The sequence below is a fragment of the Eurosta solidaginis genome, chromosome 2, assembly GCF_040869045.1.
Source record: "Eurosta solidaginis isolate ZX-2024a chromosome 2, ASM4086904v1, whole genome shotgun sequence".
Taxonomy (NCBI): domain Eukaryota; kingdom Metazoa; phylum Arthropoda; class Insecta; order Diptera; family Tephritidae; genus Eurosta; species Eurosta solidaginis.
This window is the reverse complement of record NC_090320.1, coordinates 103818324-103833795: the sequence shown is the minus strand read 5'-3', so window position 1 is coordinate 103833795 and position 15472 is coordinate 103818324. Positions and strand designations below refer to the sequence as shown.

The window sequence follows — 15472 nt, the reverse complement described above, 5'->3', positions numbered from 1 at the left end:
GTTTTCATTCAACTTAGTTGAGTTACCATGACTCAGAACGGACATCAATACAGGTGTGGTAGCCCAAAGGTAAACACAAAGCGCATCCAAATATTTACGTTTCTTCAAAAAACCCACTTCCTCCTTGCGACAGGCACGTATTTTTTCAATGAATACATATTCCTTGATTTGATTTGCTTATAGTTTCACTTGTGGCAGCTAAACGCAAATCTTTCGCAGACATGAGACGTCGTGAATAACGTCCAATACGTTGTGCAATCCAGTTATTTATGGGTATGAGAATAATTCCAAATGTAAGACCATCTGAAAACGATGCGCCCAATTGTGTGTAGAGTAAGTAAAGTGGAGTGAAAAGCTGTACATTTTTTATAGATTATAATAAAAAATACAAAGGGAAAAGTAAACACATTAAATACTGTACTTGACATGGTATGCTCCAGAATGAATGGAAATTTATGCACGAATTTACGATATGCTCTGTATCTGTGGACATAAGATTAAGTATTTCAGGACGTGAATTCTTTAGGCCGCGTGCTTCCAACGATTTGCGATAGATTGCACTAACAATGCCTTTGCGCATTTTCATGCCAATCATTGAAATGCGCCAATTAAAATGTGGGCCACATATGGCAGCTAAAAGAATGAGATTTTGAAAATTAAATTTTAAAAGGGGTATATTCGTTTGTGAATCACTCATTTGGAAATGGCTCAGGCCATTTGTTTTAGTATTTTATTCCGCATCTATCATGAATCACCTTGCCCACGGTATAAAGATATACTTGCTCTGTCAGGAGAATATCGCAGTGCGGCAAATACTGCATTCCAGTATCAGTGTTAAAGCATAAAATATATCGAAAATTTCCGTAACTAAACTCCAAGGCCACCAATAATAATTAACGCTGGTAGGCAACCAAACCACATCTAAAACAAAAACAGCCAACCATGTTACGTGCATGCATAACGAGCCACGATGGGTGAGTGTACCAAAGCGGCGTGTAGACAATAAGTAACCTGTAAAAAGTAAAAACAAATGATTTATTATATAAACAGTACAAAATTAAAGTTCAATAATTTAATTTGTACTCACCTACGTGCACACTCCACATTACACATTCAGCTGCAATAACTAAAACATTGCGTTTTTTGAGTTAAGTTGGCTGCGAATATGTAAAAACATTTCCCTGGTGTGTTTTAGGATTTCATTCACAATAGAGCCGTTTTTTCTACTTTCAACACTACCTTTCAAGTCGGTTATTAAATAGATGACTTTACGGGGAGTAGATAAAATAACCGAGTTACTGTTGTTGCTTTGAATGTAATTCGATGAATAAGCGAGTGTTCTTTTCAGACTTGCTTCGAGTAAAATGCGCCTAATATATGAAAATAATGCTGATGGAAGAATATATTTTTACACAATTTCAACAGGACCATAAGTGAACGGAAAATATTTATATGATAAGACTTCACTTAGAGCTTAGCTCAACATAATTTCTGCTAAAACTTCGAGAGGCTGATAGATGTGTACATAAAGAGAAGACGGATGTGGTCTTGGTTATTAAAAGGAACAAGGTTCCAAATTAGACCAGGCCTAACATAGGAGGGGTGACCCTGCTAAGGAAACCTTGCACAAAATATGTACGAATCATTCTAAAGAGTAAGCTGTCGTGGAAACTCAACGTGGAGGGGAGAGTGCAGAAAACCTCGACGGCAATTTGATTATGTAAAAGATCGCTGGGGTATACGTGGGGTGTATCACCCTCTCTCTCATATTTGGTATTTACAACGATTGTAAAGCTTATCCTATACTGTGAAGTCCTTTTTGGGTTCAAAGCCATACAAAAAAGAACCTATCTCAAAAGTTTAAAGGGTTATGCAGGCTATCAATGCTTAGCAATACCGGATCCCTTAAAACAACCCCAATGGCTGCACTCTATGCCATTCTGCACATTCCGCCTTTAGACCTGGTGGTAAGGAACTAGGCGTTAATAACTGCAACAAAGCTCAGTGCCTCGGGACACCTTGAGAGCGCAACATACGGCTATAGTAGTATGGCATCACTAATAAGAGGGGAACAGACTGCCAGATTCCTTATCTGCATTTCGAAGGGTCTCTTAGAGCCACAATAGAGGTGGAGGTTGGCGCAAGGATGCTCAAATTGCGGACGAGGGGATACATGTGTACACAGTGTGTAATCAATCCCTGGAAAGGTTTGGGACAGGGAGAAGCATACATATCTATTGGATCTCGGGGCATATGCGAATAGATGGAAATGAAATAGCGGATGTGGACATGATTGACCAAGCAGGTCAAGGATGCAGCTACCAAGCGCGGTAAAGTTGCCAGATCTCGAGGCAGCAGTTAACCTTGTCCTAGAAAACTTCTAGTATTTGCCAGGGGGACGGAGTCATTCTATGACATAGCGCCTGATTGGGCTTCTTCCGTTTGGTCGTCAAACAAATTATTGTGACACTAAGCTCACATTCAGTGTATGTGAGGCCTTTATTGACCGGCCAGTTCAACCAAACCTAATAAAGTGTATATAAGATATACAGGAAAACATCCATACCAAATTTCAACATGATAGCCATGAAGGGGCCACACCGAAGATCGTGGGTTCAACTCCCGGTCAAAGCAACATCAAATATCAAATATCATCTTAAAAAAAAAGTTTTTTTTTTAATTAGAAAAAAAAGGCAAACATTCCGAGTGTATTTCTGCCATATAAAGCTACTCAGTGAAAATTCATCTGCCTTGCAGATGCCGTTCGCAGTCGGCACAAAACATGTAGGTTCCGTCCCACCAATTTGTAGGTAAAATTAAAAAGCAGCCCAACGCAAATTGGAAGAGAAGCTCAGCCTAAAATCTCCCCGGAGCTTATCGCCATTTGCATTTTTTTATTTTTTTAAATTTTGTTTAGAACAATTAATATAAAGACTCAACACTTCTTAATTTTTGGTAATTAATTATATCTATTTTTTTTTAAGTGTGCGCGATCGCCAACTTATTTTATTTTTTTTTATATGTATATAAGTATATTTACTATAACAGCTTTCAACATGTTATTTTAAAAGAATTTTACGGCTTGCAAAATTTTACCAAATTTCTATATTTTGTCATAAGGTTAACGAACATATCAAGTAAAATCACTTTGTCGGTCTTTGGTAATGAGTTATTGCATTTTTTCCATTTTTCAAAATTTTCGGCATTGAAAGAATGGTTGTGGTTGTAGTTTACGCGTTTTCAATAGCAACAAATCCTGGTTCCAGAAAAGCCGGTATACTAAATTTTGTATCGATATATCAATTTTTGCTTAACTCACCGTGTTAACTGATGGACGGGACATGACTCAAACAAAATATTTTTCAATACTAATAATTTTCATATAAGGCAGTCCCCCCCAGCGGGTTAGGGGGCTTAGAATATACCCGCGGAAGGTATGCCTGTCGTAATTATTAAAATACTGTCGTAAGCGATTAAAATACCAAATTTATTCAAGGGGTTGGGTAGCGCAACCCTCTCAAGGGGTTGCCAACGCAATATATAGCTTCTCCAACCCAATTGTCAACCTTACCTACCCGTGGCGGATCCTGTTTCACTAACAGCCGAGGCTCTGGTGACCCCGAACTACTGATGGATCTAGGGGGTGGGAGGGCGGTATAGCCTAGAAGGTTTCATGTGGTCATACCAAATCGTTCCCGAGATGGTAGGGCTAGTGCCTTTATGGTTCATGTTACCAGAACGTAACGGATCTGCACCCGCAAAGGACCATCAACATCGATAACACTCCCCAAGGTCTTCGGGGAGTGTCCTTATCGCTACAAGAAAAACAACAACATATAAGGCAGTCTATATTTACCTATCTTGATTCCTTTATGCCATTACCCACAATAGATAGTCAACCAAAGTTGTAATACCCTTGAATACAAGTACACACTGGTTATAAATTATACAAATTCCGAAAGACAACAAAATGGTAAATACTAATGGCTTTATTTATTTATATAATTCGTAGGTTGCCTGGATGCATTTCGAACAATCAGCTATATTGACAGTACACAATCACGTTATAACACGCAATCCACGTATTAGTGTAACGCACGATAAACACGATCGTCATCGCACCTGGTATCTTCATATAAATAATGTGCACGAGGAGGACAGAGGACGGTATATGTGCCAAATAAACACAGTAACGGCGAAAACACAATTCGGTTACTTAAACGTTGTCGGTGAGCGAAAAAAATTAGTTCCTAGGTTAAGTTTAAATAGCTTAAACAGAAAAACCTTATCACAAACCAGTGCCTATGTTATAAAAAAACTCCGACCTCTTGGAAAACACTGCAGCCTTCTAGGACCTATGCCACCCCAGCGGGTTAGGGAGTCAGAATATTCCTGCGGTAGGTATGTCTGTCGTAAGAGGCGACTAAAATACCAGATTCAAGGGGCTGTGTAGCGTAACTCTTCAGGTTGCCAGCGCAATATATAGCTTCTCCAAACCCAATTGTCAACCTTACCTCTCCGCGGCGAATCCTGTTTCACTAACAGACGAGGCTCTGGTGACCCCAAGCTCATCATGGAACTTGGGGGTGGGGAGGGAGGGGATGGCGTGCAGGTTTAATGTGGCCAAATAAATCGTTCCCGAGATGGTCGGGCTAGCACCTTAATGGTGCTGTGGTACCGGAGCATACCGGATCAGTATCCGGCAAAGGACCATTACATCGATAACACTCCCCAAAGCCTTCGGGGAGCAACCTTATCGCTTAACCAACAACAACAAGGACCTATGCCACTTGCTGCTCACTCCCAATAGCTGGAGTCTAAGTCTGGTAAGCGCATGGCACAAACACTACCTGTTTTTGTTCCTTTCCTTCCCCAACCTGCACTTCCATCTGCTATCACTGGCCAAACCTAATTGGAAGGCATGTGACGCCAGAATGCAGTGCCAAGTCAGAATACCCGTCATGGGTCTACAGTATTCTTTTGATTGATAGGAGTAACTTTGTTAGTTTAACGTTGTAAGACGAAGGTCAAATGATCTCCGACAAAACAATAGCTGGAGTCTAAGTCTGGTAAGCGCAGGGCACAAGCACTACCTGTTCTTGTTCCTTTCCTTCCCCAACCTGCACTTCCATCTGCTATCACTGGCCAAACCTAATTGGAAGGCATGTGACGCCAGAATGCAGTGCCAAGTCAGAATACCCGTCATGGGTCTACAGTCCTCTTTGGATTGATAGGAGTAACTTTGTTAGTTTAACGTTGTAAGACGTAGGTTAAATGATCTCCGACAATATACAATAGCTGGAGTCTAAGTCTGGTAAGCGCAGGGCACAAGCACTACCTGTTCTTGTTCCTTTCCTTCCCCAACCTGCACCTCCATCTGCTATCACTGTCCAAAGCTAATTGGAAGCCATGTGACGCCAGAATGCAGTGCCAAGTCAGAATGCTCGTCATGGGTCTACAGTCCTCTTTTGATTGATAGAAGTAACTTTGTTAGTTTAACGTTGTAAGACGTAGGTCGAATGATCTCCGACAATATACAGCCCCACGCTTGGTCGATCAGTTGCAACTCTCGTCATCTCTTAATCTTGTCTAATCTAATTGGAACGTTTACGGAGCAAGCTTCGAGAGATGGGACCTTTTTAGCTAGTTAATGCGCTTTTTCCTTTCTATCTATTGATATTCATATTCATATCTTTATTAAGTCAGTGGCAAAAGACCTTAGTCACTAGATTTACAATATTACAATAAATTAACTTAAAATTCATTAACAACGGGTTTTAGGAACAGTTGTACTAGCTCGGTAGTAAGACTAAATCAGTAACTTAAACAAAGGCCTTGACATCGTAAAGTCATGTTCCAGACTTCCAGAGACCAGATTAAGCTCTTCAGGCCCTCTCACGAGAGGTCCAAAATTAATATAATTAGATCTCCGAAGTTCAATGTGAAATATATTATAAGAGCGCAGAGTTCTATTGGGAAAATTGAAACAAGTTTGTCCAAGAAGAGCTGGGCAGCGATAATGTCGAATATAATCATTAAGTTTTGAACAGAACGTCTGACTTCGAGCGCCAAAATGTTGATAACCATGCACATAGCAATATATGGAGGCATATTATCAGAATAGAGAGGTTGAATAGCGAATCGAATGAGTTTGCGTTGAACCCTTTCAATTCTCGCCGAGCGTGTGAAGTAAATTGGATTCCAAATGACAGATCCATACTCTAACTTAGATTGCACGAAAGAACTATGCAAAATTTTCCTAGTTATGTGTCCTTGGAGCAGTGGCATACTGAGGTTTTCTTGCGCCCGGGGACAAATATTTTTTTCAATTTCTGCGGAAAGACCAGCATCTCTAGCCAATTCTTCGGGCATTTTGCGGCGCCTTCTTACTATATCAATATCCCATTTTTCACAAAGAGACTTCGCTTTTTCTATTGCTTTTTCACAGAGAGTGTCTCGAATTTCGCGTAGTTCAGTCGCTAATGATTTAAGATCATGATAATGTGGCGAATTTTAGCATCACTAAGCAGTTAGTAAATAAAGGCACATCACAATAAAGCAAGCTGCTACTCTTGTGCACATAAAAAAAATTGATCAATTCAAATCAGCAATTAGTTGTGACGTTTAAGTGTCATTGTGAAGTACTCTCAAAGTAGTCTAATAAAGACCATTTTGTATTACTGAATATTGGAGTTATTTATTCGACAATTTATCGATTCGTACGTTTGCAGAATGCGTATAATAACAAGGATTTCCCAAAATTCATTACAACTGGTGTCAGAAAAAGAATTGTTGAATAAATTCCAGAGGACAACAAGGACATGGCGAAGTTGAATGAATTAAAGATTCAGCATCTGAAAAAGATTAAGGGAAACTATGGAATTGGCAGGAATCAACGTTGATGAACACACTTTTTATCCTGATGTGGAAGAGTCATCGATTAAAATAGAGGAGAAGATAGAGACTCCGAATCCATTGGAAGGTGTTGACACTAACGCGATACTAGCAGTTTTGAAGCAAATGTCGTCACAAATATCAACCGAAATGTCATTTCAACTGGAAGAACAGAAGACGTATATGGTATCCCATCTGGAATCGCAGGAGACAGGCATAACATCGAAGATAGGAGCACAAGAAACGCCTGTTTCAGAAATGTCGACACAGATTACATCCAAGAAGGAAGCACAAGAGGAGCGCTTATCATTGCAGGTGGCACAAATGTCTTCGCAGTTGGAAGCACAGGAAGCAAGGGTAACATCAAAGCTGGAAGCACAGGGTACAAAAATTGTTCAGCTCGAGGACAAAATTCATGCCGAGATAGAAGCTTTGAGAGGACGCATCGCCCAACAATTTCAGCAAGTAATCCAAAGGTAAAAACACCATCCTTTGTCGGTTCTGTCCCTTTCCAGGTTTTTAAGCTATAGTTTGAGAAGACCGCAGCAGCGAACAACTGGAATGCGAAAGATAAAGTTGTTGCACTTTTCGTGGCATTGAAAGGGCCTGCAGCTGAGATCTTACAAACTATTCCAGAGTACTAGCGGAACATTTATGAAGCATTGATGGCCGCTGTCGAGAGACGTTACGGAAGCGAGCATAGGAAACAGATATATCAAATAGAATTGCAAAACCGGTACCAAAAAGCAGATGAGACTTTGCAAAATTTGTTTTGGATGTTGCAAGGTTGACTCATTTGGCAAATGTAGACGCACCCGTGGAATACACCGAGAGGGCGAAAATCTAGAGTTTTTTAAATTGCATACGGTACGTGGAAACGAAGCGAGCTACATACGCAAAACCCAAAGCTAACATTTGCTGAAACGGTATCCCATACACGGACTCAGGAAATAGCGTCACATACAAAGCTCATCGCGTGGAAGTGGAAAGGCCAGACTGGGTAGACAAAATTTTGGAAGCATTAAAAGGAATGCAGCAGAAAAACGATGGTGCCGTCAAATGCTTTAGGTGTAGAAAGGTAGGGCACATTGCACGTTATCGCAATACCAAACCAAATAGTTCCAACAATGTGGGTGGCTGTAAACGCAGAGCTGAAAGAGATGAGAAAAGCTCCAAATCTACTCAATCGTTAAACTAAAGCGAGTCAGCCGCAAGGGGTGACAGCTGGCTCACGAAATTGAATGCCCCATAATCTCTATATCGCAAATTGGAAGAAGGTGAAGCTATCTTACTGTCTGAGGACATGTAGATGGAAGGGAACGTTTATTGACTGTAGATACGGGTGCATCTCATTCCATCATTCGATGAGATTTAGTCAACAAGAAGATAAGACCAATCCTTTGGAGCAAGATTACGTACAACCACGGGAGGGGACACCCAGGTAATTGGAGAAGTAGCATGTGAAGTAGCAATTGAGAACCTCACGGTACTACAACATTTTATAGTGGCAGAGATTGTTGATGAAATCATAATTGGAGTGGACTTCTCAATCGACCAGGGCATCAAGATCGATATGCAAAACAAGACGTTGCGATATAAGAACATGGATGTGCCACTCAATTTTGGCTACGAGAGAGGCTACAGCAGTAAACGAGTGCTGGTGAAAGAGAGTCAGCAAATACCACCAAAATCAGAAGCAGTCATCTGCGCAAAGGTTGATGGAGATTGCGGGACAAACAAATTGTGGGTTGTCGAAGCAGCAAACAGATCAACACCGGACGTACTTGTAGGAAAACCCCTGGCTATGACAAAACAAGACGGACGTATTCCGGTAAGAGTACTCAATAAGTACAAGTCACCACTCAAACTGACGAAAGGAGCTATATTGGGAAGATGCAAAGAGGCTGAAGTAGGTATTAACTATGAGCAGCTCCAGGAACACGTTTCAACTAGCAAGACTGATATTTCAAATGACATCACGGCATGAAGTGGAAGACTATCAGAGCAAAACAACTGCTCCAAGTACGCGAGCATATTTGACCAGGATCGTTCCAAACCAGGCCGCAACAAAGTTGTGAAACATCAAAACGACTCAGGAGATGCGAGGCCGATCCGTCAAGCTCCTCGTAGTGTTCCACTGGCAAAGGGGAAAGTTTGAGTCAAATCATACAATAAATGAGCGACAGCGGCGTAATTGAACCATCAGCTAGTCCATGGAGCTCACCGGTAGTACTTGTAAATAAGATGGTTGGAAAAATGAGGTTTTGCGTGGACTACCGGAAGTTGAATAACGTTACGAAAAAGGATAGCTAACCATTGCCAAGAATTGACGACACTCTGGACTCGCTATCTATCACAAAATGTTTTTCCACCCTGGACTTAAAAAATGGCTACTGGCAAGTGGAGGTGAAGGAGGAAGACAAGGAAAAAACAGCTTTCAGTGTCCGAGATGGTATTTGGCAGTTTACAGTAAAGCACCAGCTACTTTTGAAAGACTCATTAATCAGGTACCTAAAGAACTACATTGGAAAACATGCTTAGTGTACCTAGCCGACATCATCGTATTGTGAAAGAATTTCGAAGAAAATCTGAGGAGCTTGGAGGAGGTTGTCCAACAAATAGCTGGTGCTGGTCTGAAACTTAGTCCCAGAAAGTGTTCTCTGTTCAAGAAAAAAGTTAGTTACTTGGGTCATAAAGTAACGACGGAGGGCATCTGCACCGCGAATGAAAAGATATAAGCAGTAAAGGATTGGCCAAGACCACAGAATCTTCATGAGTTAAAAAGTTTCCTTGGGATGTGCACATATTACCGCCGATTTGTACCAAATTTTGCCAGCGTAGCCCATAGCCCCCACGAGCTTACAAGAAAAAATAAAGCTTTTGAATGGAAGAAGGAGCAGGAAGAGGCTTTCCAAACATTGAAAGAGTGTTTGTGCACTGCCCCAATGTTGGCATATCCGATTCCAGGAGCAACGTTTATTCTAGATACAGATGCGAGTGGATATGTTATAGCAGGTATTTTATCACAACTGGTCCATGGACAGGAGAAGGTAGTTGCATATTACAACCGATCGGAAAACCAGAGCGGGACTATTGCGTTACACGGAGATAGCTGTTGGAAATGGTAAAGTGCATCAAAAATTTTCACAAATACCTCAACGATCACAAATTGTCATCAATATCCTCTAACGGGTGTCCAAGGAAACTTGGTGTTTCAACGGGGTGGACCATAATGAGAGGGGTGTTAGAAGCTTTGGTTCCACATCACAATTGGTGAGATAGTGGGTGTCATGTGGGGACACATTTCAAGCAGGGAATATATTTTGTATGTCGGCGTTGATTCTGGATAGGTAAAAGTTTAACCTCTTACAGTATCCAGATCGAAGTTGAGCTAGAGTGACTCGCGTTTCCCTTGGGAGTATGCGTTCCTCTTCTGCAAGTTTAGGGTATTGTTCTTTGAGTACAGGATTCACCGGGCAATTCCTCACATAGAGGTCCGACGCCTGTTTGTGGAGTTCACTGAGGGCCTGCTTGTGTTTTTTTTTTGCTTCATACGGCTGAGTTCTTCGGTGCCGTATTTCCTCATAATGCTTACGGAGATAACTCTTTAAGCCCCTAGGCGTTGTTGGCTCATCAATCAGAAGTCTATTGGGATGCCCACGTTTCTGGGTATTCAATAGGAACTGTTTGGTTAGCATTTCATTTCTCTCCCTGATGGGGAGTATTGTCGCCTCGTTATGTAGACGGTGTTCTGGGGACATAAGAAGATAGCCCGTGGCGGTTCTGAGAGCAGTATTTTGGGAGGCCTGCAGCTTCTTCCAGTGAGTAGTTTTTAGGCTTGGCGACCATATAGGGTCGCGTAGTATACAATCGGCTGGGCAATTGCTTTGTATGTGGTAATGAGCGTTTATTTGTCTTTCCCCAAGTACTGCCAACAAGGGATTTGAGGATTTTATTACGGCTCTGGATTTTCGGTACAATTGCGGCTGCGTGCTCACCAAAATGCAGATCCTGATCAAACGCCACACCCAAGATTTTGGGGTGTTGGACCGTCGGTAGCGTAGTGCCATCGACGTAGATGATCAAAATAGTCGACATTTGGGACATCCATATTGTAAATAAGGTAGCGGAGGATTTAGCTGGTGATAATGCCAGGTTTCGCGAGGCAAAATAACTGGAGAGATCAGAGAGGTAGCCGTTTATTCTGTTGCATAGCTCATCGATCTGTGGGCCCCGACCTGTGGCCATTGTTGTGCAGTCATCGGCGTAAGAAACTATAGTAACTCCTTCTGGTGGCGAAGGTATCTTAGATATATAGAAATTAAACAAAAGCGGGGATAGGACCCCACTCTGTGGCACACCTTGTTTAATTCTTCTTGGTTTTGATGTTTCGTTTCTAAATTGCACCGATGCCTGCCGACCACTCAGATAATTTGCGGTCCACCTTTTAAGACATGGGGGAGGGGTAGACCCTTCCAGGTCTTGCAGTTCCGTGCCATGGTTGACCGTATGAAAAGCTTTTGATAGGTCTAGCGCTACGAGCACTTTTCCATGGTTTTGATTTAAACCGCAATTTATTTGGGTGCTAATGGAATTTAGCGTGGTGGTGGTGCTATGGAGTTTTCTAAAGCCATGCTGATGACAGGCTAGCTGCAAATTTGCTTTGAAGTAGGGGAGCAAAATGGCTTCAAGCGTCTTGGCTACTGGCGATAGGAGAGATATCGGGCAATATGACTCTCCTATGTTAGCTGGTTTCCCAGGCTTTAATAGCGGGACCACCTTGGCCATTTTCCATTTTTTGGGAATGACAAAGGTGGTAAGAGACAGGTTGAAGACATGCGCTAAATATTTGAAACCCTCTTTCCCTAGGCTTTTAACATCGACATGGCTATGCCGTCTGGGCCCACTGCTTTGGATGGTTTAGCCTGGCCGATGGCATCCTCAACCTCTTTGGCGGTGCGAAAAGCGAAATGAGTATAGGCAGGTGGTCGGATGCCAATGTTACCATCGGCTGCCAATTTACGAGTCCTGCGCTCACGATTGATGTATCTGGCAAACTGTGGTGATAACTTCCTACCATACGAGTGGGGGCATCTCCGCTTATTGTACAGAACGTCGTTTCTTCTTTTTTATCCGCCAACATCTAACCCCTGCTGTCCGCCTGCAAGTTTGAATAGCATAGTTCGTGATGGGCATTGAAATTGCCTAAGATAATACTATTATCGCCAGCGAGTAAGGTGCTAATATTAGGGCGGTATCCACTGGGCAGCGGGTGGCAGGAGGGATGTTAGGTTAGGTTAGGTTGGGGTGGCTGCCCGAGGGCACACTTAGGCCAGTAGTACTAGGCCCGTTGTGATACCACGAAAAACACCGTTACCTCTCCTCTTCGAACCATTTTGAGGACCTGATGAAATCTACCAGGTCCTTGACGTCATGCTCCACAACCTGACTCATAGTATCAAGAAATGGAGCTCCCAGAAAGCGCTGCCGTGCTCCGCTTAGCGCTGGGCAGTTGCAAATGAGGTGAACCACCGTTTCCTCCTCCTCATCTTCTTTACAACTCCTACAGCAACGACGATAAGGCGCTCCTAGCCTTTCTGCATGCCTACCTATGAGGCAATGACCCGTTAGTGCCCCTACAAGTGTGGAAATTGTATCCCTTCTTAGGTTGTAAACGTGACGGGACCTTTTAGGATCCCATTTAGGCCAGGTTTCTTTCGACGTTCGACATCCCGGTGTTTGTAGCCATCTTTCGTCGGCTTGACGGTAGATGTGCTCTTTTAGCATTAGCTTGCATGTGGACAGGGGCATACCTAAGCGTTCTTGTCCAGGAAGAACCTGCTTGGTTGTACCCTGCCTAGCGAGTTCATCTGCAATACAGTTTCCCTCGATATCCCTATGTCCAGGGACCCATGTGAGGTGTACACGGTTCTGTTGAGCCATCTCTTGAAGAGATCGGCGACAGTTTAGTGCTAGTTCAGAATTGAACGAGTGGGAGCCCAGAGATTTTATGGCAGCTTGGCTGTCGCTGAAGATAAAAATTTCTTTGCCGACAATGTATGTCCCTATCCTAGCTGCGGCTTCCATTATGGCTGCAACTTCTGCCTGGAATACACTGCAGTGGTCGGGTAGTCTGAATGAGAGCTGGAGGTCAAGGTCCCTTGAGTATACTACACCCCCAACTCTCCCGTTTAGCTTGGAGCCGTCCGTGTATATGGAAATGCTGTTGCCCATAGCAAGGCACTTGTCCGACTCCGTCCAGTCATCCCTGCTGGGTATGTTTATCTTAAAGTTGGTTTCCGCAACTGTTGTGGTCGCACAGCGATCCGTGCTAGGAGGGAGAAAACTGTATTTGTTTAGTATACTTGAGTGTCCTGTGGTACTGTTGTTCCAGCACGACAACTCCCTTAGACGCAGGGCTGACGTTGCCGCTGCTCGATGACCAGCCAGATCCAGTGGAAAGATGTCAAGAATGACCTGAAGAGCTTCGCTAGGCGTTGTTCTTAGAGCCCCGCTTATGCTTATCATGCTGGATCTGTGGACTTTACCCAACAAGTTTAGGTTTGACGCCTTGCTCAAGGCTGGCCACCATACGACTACCCCATACAGCAGTATGGGTCTGATAATCGCGGTATAAATCCATCTGCATATGTTGGGGGTGAGTCCCCATTTTTTGCCAATGGCTCTTTTACACGTATATAATGCAATGTACGATTTCTTTTGTCGCTGGATAACGTTGTCCTTCCAGTTCAGCTTTTTGTCTAAAACTACGCCTAAAAATTTGGCTTTATCTGCCAGGCTTAGGCGCACCCCATTTAGTTCAGGTAGGTTCAACGATGGTATTTTGTATCGTTTGGTATATAAGACAAGCTCTACTTTATCGGAGTTGACGCTGAGTCCACATCGGGAAGCCCACAAGGAAACCTCTCGCAATGCTACCTGCATCAAGTCGCACAAAGTTTGAGGAAACTTGCCTCTGTATATAATCGCTAGGTCATCAGCATATGCCACGACCTTCCCGCTCCCCCAACTAGTATCTCTTAATAGCGAGTTTACCGTTAGGTTCCATAGTAAGGGGGAAAGGACACCACCCTGGGGCGTGCCCCTTGCGACAAATCGTGTTACCTCAACCTTCCCCAGTGAGGAGAGCACTTTCCTTCCCCTGAGCAGTTGATCAATTAGTCCCACTAGGGGTCTATTTACGTCCAGATCAGTTAAAGCAATGTTAACGGCGTCTGGACTTATGTTGTTGAATGCTCCTTCAATGTCTAGGAAGGCCACAAGACAATAATCCTTTTCGAACAAGGATGTTTCTATAGTAGAGACTAGGCTGTGTAGCGCAGTCTCCGTAGATTTACCTTTGGTGTACGCGTGTTGATAGTCCGAAATGAGATTCCTATCAATGCTTGTAGTGAGAAAATCGCTAACTATTCTCTCTAGGGTCTTGAGTACGAAGGATGAAAGACTGATAGGTCTATAGTCCTTCGGCTCGTAATGAGAGGCTTTGCCTGCCTTAGGAATGAATATGACCGTGGCGCTCCTCCATGCACACGGAATATAGTTCATAGCCAAACAAGCGGTATATATGTGCCGCAGCCAGTTGGCTGATACCTCCAAGGAGTAGATAAGTTGAGCGGGTACAATCCCGTCTGGTCCAGCAGCCTTAAAAGGTTTAAAACTTTTGACTGCCCTCCTCACTCTCTCCTCAGTGATGGGTATATTCACAGCTTGGTTTGCTGCAGGTACATCCGGTGCGTTTGTCATATTTCCCGGGAAATGTGTGTCCAGGAGCAGCTCTAGAGTTTCCCCTTCTGTGCTGGTCCAGGTACCATTCGGTCTCCGCAGAAAGCTAATAGCTGTTTGCGTCTTAGAAAGCACGCACCGTAGCCTGGATGTGTCCACGACACTTTCGACTCCAGTGCAGAAGTTTCTCCATGAAGTTCTCTTCGCTTGTCTCAGGACTTTTTTGTAGGTTCTTAGTTTGTCCTTGTATTCTAGCCATTGTGACCCGTTATCAAGGAATTTGGCTTTGTTAAACTGTTCTCTACAGGATTTACGAAGTAGGTCCAGATCATGGGACCACCAGTGAGGTTTACGCTTACCGCGCGGTTTTGGCAATGGACAGGCCTGTTCTAAGGCTTTTGAGAAAGCCGATGTGAAGGTTTCTACCAGACCCTCTAGCTCCATCGTTGATGAGAGGCTTTGTGGGGGCAGTTCTGGTAGTTCTCTTGCTAACAGCTCATTATGTAGTTCCCAGTTTGTATTACGTGGGTTACGTCTCGCAATGGGCTGATCGACGAAGAACTCTAACATTACTTCAATATAGCGGTGGTCTGAAAAGGAATGTTCCTCAAGAACACGCCATTTTTTAACCCACCCATAAACGCTTTCGCTACAAATAGTGAGGTCAATAACCTCTCTACGGTTTTTAGTAATAAAAGTTGGTTCATTACCTACATTGCAAACTACAAGGTTAGTTGTTAAAAGGTACTCAAAAAGTGACTCACCCCGAGTGTTTATGTCGGAACTACCCCACTGCACGTGGTGGGCGTTTGCGTCTGTCCCAATTAACAGATGG

General features: G+C 43.2%; 1 protein-coding gene across 7 annotated transcripts in view; it reads left to right on the top strand.

Annotated features, from left to right (window-relative positions):
* Nucleotides 1-15472, top strand: part of LOC137240117 (neurotrimin-like) — a 2444277-nt gene that overhangs the window by 1046495 nt on the left and 1382310 nt on the right. For all 7 annotated transcript variants that reach the window (XM_067766054.1, XM_067766050.1, XM_067766051.1 and 4 more), the window contains one exon: nucleotides 4013-4229. In XM_067766054.1, the coding sequence (XP_067622155.1) occupies nucleotides 4013-4229 (217 nt within the window). The remainder of the gene's footprint in view (nucleotides 1-4012; nucleotides 4230-15472) is intronic.